The sequence below is a fragment of the Heptranchias perlo genome, chromosome 30 (genome assembly GCF_035084215.1).
Source record: "Heptranchias perlo isolate sHepPer1 chromosome 30, sHepPer1.hap1, whole genome shotgun sequence".
NCBI lineage: Eukaryota > Metazoa > Chordata > Chondrichthyes > Hexanchiformes > Hexanchidae > Heptranchias > Heptranchias perlo.
The window spans coordinates 17,046,375-17,055,576 of NC_090354.1; the positions used below are offsets into that span (position 1 = coordinate 17,046,375).

General features: G+C 40.7%; 1 protein-coding gene across 1 annotated transcript in view; it reads left to right on the forward strand.

The window, feature by feature from the left end:
• samd14 (sterile alpha motif domain containing 14) overlaps positions 1–8,975 on the forward strand; it is a 57,835-nt gene extending 48,860 nt beyond the window's left edge. The window contains exons 7-9 of the mRNA XM_067969163.1: positions 2,237–2,353; positions 6,091–6,252; positions 8,584–8,975. Coding sequence (XP_067825264.1) covers positions 2,237–2,353; positions 6,091–6,252; positions 8,584–8,745 — 441 coding nt within the window. The 3' untranslated portion in view covers positions 8,746–8,975. The remainder of the gene's footprint in view (positions 1–2,236; positions 2,354–6,090; positions 6,253–8,583) is intronic.
• Positions 8,976–9,202: the final 227 nt, after the last annotated feature.

Below are 9,202 nucleotides of genomic sequence, written 5' to 3' on the forward strand. Positions count from 1 at the left end.
CGAGCAACCCTCTAAAAAGCACTTCAGATAAAAGGTGGAGATGGTGACTGAGAAAACACATATTCGCTGGGACTCAATTGTTGGTTATAATGAAGGAATACATTTAAGGAAATGTCCGATCGTGGAATCGGTCCTTTAATTCAAGGAAGCATTTGTTGGGAGCAAAATAGCAAACTAGAAACAGCGAGCCATTGAAAGGCCTGTGCAATCACAGGAAAAACAACATATTTCCCAAGGCTTTTGAAAAGCTAGAGAGCATACCAGAAGTATTAAAGGGACACAAGTCTCCAGTAAACAAGTGCTGCTCCAACCCACAGACACAGAGAAAGACCACACAGGAGCAGGCCCAGATTTAACAGGCCATTGAAAATATCACTGACACTGTGCAGTTTAGTATCACGCAATAGCATAACATTATGGAAATGGCAAGATATAGTTAGCTTTTCCACTAAATCTGCTCATCACGCTGCTCAAAATCAGCAACCCTCATCTAGCAGCTCTGACATGCAGCAATTCGGAGTTTCATTTAGTGTTCTGTATTTAGGTTTCCCGACCCTCCCGGAATGACTAGGAATTTCCCAGAATCGGGGGTTCCTCCCCCAAGCACTGCCTCCAGCAGACTGGGAGATCAGAGATTTAAATTTGCCGCTGCACCCACAGAGCCGCAATCGCATGGAATGCAGTCGGGAGGAGGCTGGAGAGTTGGGAATCGAGGTTGTTGGAATTCGGGGGGTCTCGGCAATTGGGGGGGTTGTCTTGGCAATGGGTAGGTCTCAGCAATGGGGGGGGGGGGGGGGGGGGGCTCCTCAGATCCCCCCTCTACTCCTACTCATAGGTTCTTGGAACTTCTCACACAACAGCTGCCGGCACAAAAATACTCAACCACAGGGGACCCAACCATTACAAGGTAAATGCAGTAACAGTTATAGAAGTCATGTGATTAAATGTCACATGGTCAGGTGTCATGTGATCCGAATGTCACATGATCAGATGTCCAGGAATGCCTCCAACCAGAGTTGGCAACCCTATCTATAGGCCAGTTTGCAGGGTTTATGCAGCCAGTGTCATGCTGCACGATAGTGAATGTGTCACTATGCCCAGACTACCTTGTGGAGAATTTTTGAGTGGATACTGAGTGACCTCCCCAAACTCAGCAGGCATTGTCTTGTAAATTCTGTGAACAGAAAGTATGTATATAGTTTTAGAAACAAAAGTCTTTATATTTTATATTCTTCATGCATCATTCCTTTATTTTTTTTTGTTAATTATGTACATATCTTTACAGCAGGGAACATAAATACTTCTTAATTAAAAAAATTACTTCTTGATCTTTTACACATATTGTAAGGTAATATATGTTTTGAAATATAATTAAGGCTTATTTAATTGTGAGATGTTATACTTTTATTCACTTCTTTGCACAATATCATCTTTTCCACTCCATGTCAATGTTTTGTTCCTATTTCATGTACAGATTGAAAACCTGCAGCATATCTGCTGTTCAGCTTTTTGTGTGCTGCTGTACATTCTGAACTTATCTGTCATTCGTAGCACTTTTTCATCTTCTGGTCCTGGTTTCATTAATATATTAATATAGAAAACAACTTGGTGAGTTCCCTGATGGCTCAACTCATTGAGGCAATGAGTAAATTATAGACCCCAGGTTCAATCGTGATCTGTGCCAAGTTACCTGACTTCAGCTGTTGGTGGAGCACCGCAGTTGGTTTCAGTTCTCCAAGGCAGGGTGCCCTGTTTTAATCTATATCCAGGACATCAGCTGAGGGGAGAATCAGGCATATCCCATAGTTATCACCTCCTGCTGAGACTCCCTTTCAAGTCTCCCAAATGAATAACGGTCAGTCGGTGAGGTACCAAAAGACGACTGGCATCTGTGGAGTTGTACTTCAGCAAGGAGTCAAGAGAGCAATATCGGAAGAGAAAGAAAAAACGAAGGTAGAATTTCTAAAAGGAAAAGTGATGTTAATTTAAAAATGCATAGTTATTCCATTATTGTAAGGTGACCTTACATAGTACTGTGACATGAAGGAATTTCTTTCTTGTTCAAATGTGATCAATGTAGTGTAATGTCTGTTGAGGTGTGCTGCGTTGTGCTGGTTTAGCTGTTTTGGTCATTTTAAAGTTCTTGTATTTAATTGCCTTCTTGCTTTCGATAATGAAATTAAACTTGAAACTCTACTGAATAAAATATCATTCAAATCCATCTCTACATACTTAGGAGTCCACACTGAGTGAAGACTCCAGCCCACAAAGTGGAAGCTCCAGAACCCTGAGTAGCTCAGCTGCTGAATCACGAGCTACACCTACCCACACTTTGTCTCTGTCCTCGGATGAAGTAAGTATTTTTAACATTTATGATCGCTGATGTTGCACTTTATTTTTATTCTCATGATTTTGACTTTTTTCTCATTCTGCTGACCTTTTTGTTCCTCCCTTTTGGGTTACAGTTCCATGGTCACCCACCAACTCCTCACTGAAGGAGCCAATGAGCTCAGAAGGTCAAGCCTTGGTTTTCCGATTGGTGTTTTTTTTTTAAATACCAATTGAGAAATCTAATCTTGAGTGTTGGCAGCCATTCAACTGTGGAGACCTCAGCTAACATTCAAAGAAACGTGTTTTTCAACAGGGGTCACTGGATAGCAATCAGAGGCAGCATCCCTGGCTAACGTTTGCCTTACCTAGCCCAGAGAAGCATCACTACTGCTACTCTGGCAGAGAGCAGCTAACGTCACTCAGAATGGGGTATGACCCTGGGCACTTGTGGTTTGCTGTCATGTTTTTTATCTGTCCATAATTTGCAGCGTGTCAGGCCAGTGTTATTATTACCAATTTGACAGAATTGTGTGTTTCCAGTTGTAAAATATCTCCTAAATTATCATTTATACTTTTGTTTTTTTTAATGAATCCTCCTGCTACTGTAACACAGCTATCTGCTACAGTTTGGTACACTGTAAGGTGAAAGGCTGAAGGATGCACTGGCCAATTGAGTCAGAACATATTATTACTCTGCGTAGTTACGGCTATTGTACTATAGACATCGGTGAGCTTTCAGCAGATATCAAAGCGATATAGTCTGTTCCGCTCCACTTAATTTCCCCCTCCTCTCCTGGTGGCAGTGTTTATCCTTGGCTATATTCACACAGGCCATTCTTCACATGTGAGCCCAGTGGTGACCGTCAACAGAATAATCAACCCTGGAAGGGGGACATTAATGCTGAATCGAATCCTGTCCTCATTTGCCATCTATGCACGTGAACTTTCTAGCAGGGATGTCACTGGAATATCGTTCAGGAATGGGTGTCTTGGCTGATTTTTCTACTCCCTAGTCTGGGGACATAAAGGCCAATTTTAGATCACTAAGGAGACACAGCTTTGTTTCAAAAGTATTTGGCAAAACTCTCATGTTTGTTCGCCAAACACTGTTGCAATTTGTGTAAAAAGGCATCACTGTAACATGAAAACATCGTCACATAGTTTGTGACACCTGCACGATAAAAGTGAAGCCTTTCTATTCAGCTGTTCTGCCTTCCAGACATAGAGGGAATTCCTGCAAGGGGATTGTTGTTATATTGGGAAAGGTTATTGTTGCATCTAAGCTCGCAGCAGACTAAATTGCTACAGCAAACAAAAACCTCCAGCTCAGAAAAACCTTCTAATAAGTGTGCCACTCTGGTTGCTAGGGATAAGTATGCTTTGCATCAGATTAGTGCATCATTTTGTTCACTTTAATGCAAACTAAAATGCAACATGTTGGCACAGTGCATCACAGCTGCCCCTTAATTCAGGCAAGGTACAGATTAGCAACTAGATATTTCACCACAGAAGCAGGTATCAAAATTCAGGAGGTGAATCACCCCAGACTGCTCTCGTGCATCTCCTTATGGCTGATTCCACAGCAACATTTTCAGTAGCCTACACACAGACTGCTTTCTTGCCATCTCAACGGGAGAATGCTGCCGAGTATGAAGAAATCTAAAGGAGAGCAGATTTGTTTTAAAAGATCAGAAATGAGAGAAAATTTTTAATAAATCAAGACTAGTTGTTAGGTGTAGATGTGATCACAGAATATTTACATCATAATCACTAAGTTATACCATTGTATTGCATATACCTTGGTTTATAATTTGTTTTGCAAGTTACTTTTCCAAATGACCATGCCTCTTTAATATCTCAATATAGTTATTTTTGAGAACGTACAGCACAGAAACAGGCCATTTGGCCCAACTGATCCTTGCTGCATATGAGCCTCCTCCCTCCCGTCTTCATCTAACCCTATCAGCATAACCCTCTATTCCTTTTTCCCTCATGTGTTTATCTGGCGTACCCTTAAATGCATCTATGCTATTGGCTTCAACTACTTCTTGTGGTAGCGAGTTCCACTTTCTAATTGCGCTCTGGGAAAAGAAGTTTCTCCTGGATTCCCTATTAGATTTATTGGTGACTATCTTATATTTATGGTCATTAGTTTTGGTCTCCCCCACAAATGGAAACACCTCTACGTCAACCCTATCAAACCCTTTCATAATCTTAAAGACCTCTATCAGGTCACCCCCCCCCCCCCCCCAGAGAAAAGAGAAAAGAACCCCAGCCCCAGAAAGGGGATTTAAAAATAAAACAAGGCCTGAGAAATCAAAATCAAAACTGGACAATTTAGAACAACTGATGCTGGACTGTTATTTAGTGCAACTATTCAGTACAGTTTGTGGTCATTTAAAACACAGTACTAGAATTTGACATATGATTTGTGAGCACTTCAAACAGATTTTATTAATTTGCGGTCGCTTGTCAGTTTCTGACAGTACGCTCTGAACCAACCAGGACTTTCTGCAGATAAATATCTATGTGTCTAATATCTGTGTGACTCAGACTATATGGAACGTTAAGCTGAAATCTAGCAACAGCTACATATCCAAACAGGATGGCTTTGCGTCAGCATTGGATGCTATGAACTTGTGTTGCTTTGTATTCTGAATGGGATGAATAATATTTCCAGACACATGTGAGTCTAATCGTTGGGCCCCACATGTTTGAATTCAGCTGAGAGAAGTAATTATCTCGTGTCCTTGACAAAGGTCATACGGGCACTGCAGAGAATTGAATTTATTATTGATCCAAGTTTGACATTTTTTAATTAGCAGCTTGTTTATTGTTTGGAGAGACTGTGCTTTTTTCATAGAGTAGGCAGGCACTGTAAGTGTACTAGTAGTGTTTTCCAATGCCACCACTTATCCGTCTGTATAAAACAGGTCAAAGATCATAAATGTAATGGGGATCCAAATCCCTGGGGTGAAGTGATCCTTTATTCCATCCTCTCCACACCTAATTACTGCATATTTCACTGCTATTTGTTAAGAACATTTTGTGCTCATTTATTTAGGAAATTGGGTTTGTCATCACATCTTTTGACCCAATATTGAGAAAAAGATTTTGTAAACTGCAGAGCCTTTCCTCAACTTGATCACCACCTAGTAAAGATGTTGCCTACTGCTGCTATTATGTTTTTGGATCACATCAAGAGAAATCAGTCTCAGTGAGGAAAGAATCCAATGATTTCCATTCAGTCTATGCGAGGAGCGAATCCAATGATTTCCAATTACTTACTAGCTACAGAACCTAATCTGTATCCTGCTGAATGCATCAATAAGGGGCAGAATGCCAATCTGTTCAGAAGTCAGTATTTGATTAAAAAAAAGTATTTTTAAGTGCTTTACCATCATTTTAAAAAGGTCTTTATACTGCATGTTACTTCAGCCCAATATTTATATTACAAATATTTATTTTACTGTCCATCATTTGCATATCCTATCATGTCCTGTAATGTGACATTACATATTCCCAAGAAAGTGGTTAAAACAACAAATTGCATCAGTACTTCAGAATTGAAACTTGTTGTATAAACAGAACCTTTACTAGGAACTAATGAGATATTTGTTGAAATACACTTGTGTAGTCAACTTGTATGTGGTATTCCACACCTGGGTAATATAGTTTTATAGCTCATTTATCCTTTATCAAGTACATTTACTATATTCTAATATACAGTAATTGTGTACCATCTATTTTATACACAAGTTTCTTGATGAAGGACAGCCATTTTGCCTTGTTTCAACTTGGACGACGCAGCAAGTCTGTCATTGGCTAATTGGGTTGAACATGGACCACTACGTATCAGAATTCACCGCTGGCAATATTGATGGCGAACAATTGTTGCACTTGGATGGAAGTAAACTGAAGGTAAGCTTGGGGGAGTAAAGATGAAGGTGGGCTTTTTATATCAAGGATGATTTGCAATAACTGTGCATAAAATGAAGTTAATCTTCGCTTTGAAGAGTCATGTTGCACTATGTGATGAGCAGGAGATAATTCCATATGCAGAAAGACTGCAATTGAAGAGACTTGACCTTTTTGTGGCATATTTTGGTTTCATACATGGGTTATTAGACACGGCACCTGGTATGCTCAGCATGGCAGGAAAATGTCTAAGACAGCCTATGCTAGAAACTACAAAGAGAATAGTCACAGTGTTTTAGGTATATAGAATGATGGGATCTGTTTTTTCTGTTGATAATTGAGTCAAAGTTACAGCAATCCCAATGGATGCCTTCACAAGTCAGTGGGTCACTAATAAAATCTCATGTCTTACTTTATCCAACGAAAATTACATTATCTCTTGGCACAGTATTGTATATAGGCAATTTCTCAATCAACTCAAGTAAAATAGTTGACTTGGAGGGTGCTTCAAAGTTGCAACAAAATTGAAAAGTTAGGTAACATCATAACTGGTGAGAACAAAGCTCAACCCATTATAAAGCCATTTCAACACTGAAATACTGTAATCCAATTTTACACACGGTCCAAAGCCAACTACAGTTATTTTTATTTTTCAATAAAGATAGTGCCCGCAAAATTCCTGGGCCTGGGTGGGCAGCCGATGGCGGAGGGGGACCAGCCAGTCTGAAATCTTCGATAGTTTGTCATTCTGCCCATCTTATAATCCCTGAAGAAGCAATAGAATTGCCATCATTCAAGCAAATTGAGCGGCAAAGGAAAGTGACAAAAGAAACCAAAAGCATCTTCCCCCCCCCCCCCCCCGACCTAGAAACCCCCCACCCCAACTGACCACTACATCGTGGATTGCAGAAATGTTGCACCCACGGCTGGTCTGACCCCACCGTGACCCCGACCCGCTTACCTGGGTCAATGACATATGCAGGGTGGGCTTCCAACAGAGGGAACCCACCACTGCAACTGAAGAAAATCTTGTAGTACAGCAATGGGGTACTCACTGCAACACCAGATAGGGGTGGTGTTTCTGATAAAGAAGGCCAAAGCTCCCTGAAGATATTCCAAACTCAACATATAGATAGCTCTGAATGGTCCCTCAGGAGACCTTCCAGCAGTAGCAGGGTATACAAGAGGGATTGGTGCCCAAAACTAAATCCTGTTGCTCATCCCGCCACTGCAGTCTGCGCACCACTACCATTGTACTGGTCTTGCTGTGGGTTGGCAGCACTGTGGCGGGAAAGTGGGAAAATGATCGGTTTTCCGAGCCCCGTGCCCTCAGTGGCATTTAAGTGCAGCTGGGCAGCCAAAGAGCAAACAGATGTGATCCTACTTGGGGTGGTGGGAGGGGTTATGTGGAGGAAAATATTTAGGGCCTATTTAGGGCGTGGATTTGATGATAAACCATCCCAACCCATTTTCCATGCTCTCCCCTCCTTGAAATCAGGCAGTTAAACAAAAGAAAATCCTGCCTTAGGTATCTAAAGGTTATTCTGGAGTGTGCAATGTACTGGTTAGACCAATCGTGGAATACGAGGGCTGATTCGCTCAGGTGCTCCCTGTGAGGAACAATGCTCACATGGAGTGCTGGTTGGGAAATAGCAGACCTGCAGCCCCTGATTTTTCATTCATTCATTTGAACGGATGGTAAATAAAAGACTGGGGGCCTACGATTTCCCAACCAGCGCTCCCTGTAAACATTGCTCCACACCAGGGGTGCCTACTTGGGAAATCAACCCAACTGTGTTTAATCCTGTTCACTATGCCACAAAAACACACACGAGTATTAGAGAGGGTGCACAGAAGAGCAACAAGACTGATCTCAAGTCTAAAGGGGATGAACTATGTGGAAAGATTAAAGAAGCTCAAACTCTTCAGTACAGAAAGAAGGAATTAAGGGAGCACCTTATTGAAGTTTAAAATATTAAATAGAATACCTGAGGTAAACTAGACTATTACTTTAAATTAAGCCAAGAAAGGCAGGCTAGTGAACATAGGTTTAAATTACTGAAAAGTACATTCAAAACAACTATTGAATATGTAAAGTGATTGTTTGAAATATTACAAAGTTCTACCATGGGCCACTAGACTGAAAAACATCAGAGCCTTTTAAAATTCAGTTGGTTGCTATGATGGAAGACTTAAGGTAATGCAGGGATTAGCTGAATGGCCTTCTTTTCATCCCTATGTTCTCAACCTTGTTGGACTTTAAGGATTGCAGTAATTTAAAAGATCATAACATCCCAGAAACCGTTTTGAGGATTATTTTATTTTTCTGTACAGGCTTTGGGAGTCGTCAACTCACAGGATCGAGCCACTATCAAAAAGAAAATTAAAGATATGAACGCAGCAGTCGAAAAAGAAAGAAAAGCCTTGGAAAAACTAGAAAAACAGAAGGAGAAGCAGAAGAAAAAGGAACAAGAACAGTTGCAGAAAAAGAGCTAAGATGGGCAGAACAATGAGGTGTAAGCACGTCTAAATACTTGTCTCCTGTTCTTCAGAGATTAAAACGTAAGCAACAAGAAGACATGCAAGGAGTCGATGGATTAAACTGGACATTGTATGACAGATCTGTTTGGGGGATTTGTGAAGTACAGTTCTTCAACTTCACACGTGGTCAGTTCAGGTCTGTAACGGCAACTTCTGGTTTTAAAAACAAGTAATATTTCACAATGCAGGCAGATCTTTCTTTAGACAGTCGATTACCACTGAAAATCATGCTGCATTTACTAGTAACCAAGTCCATCCTGGGTCAGATATAAATGAAGTATATTCTGTCAGGATGATGTATAAAAAAAATGTAAACAGTTACTTCTGAGAATAGAATGTTCCTGATTATTTTTAAGTCACTTACAGGAGTGATACGGAGTGCATTTTTAGCACTGCTTACTTTAAATCCAAT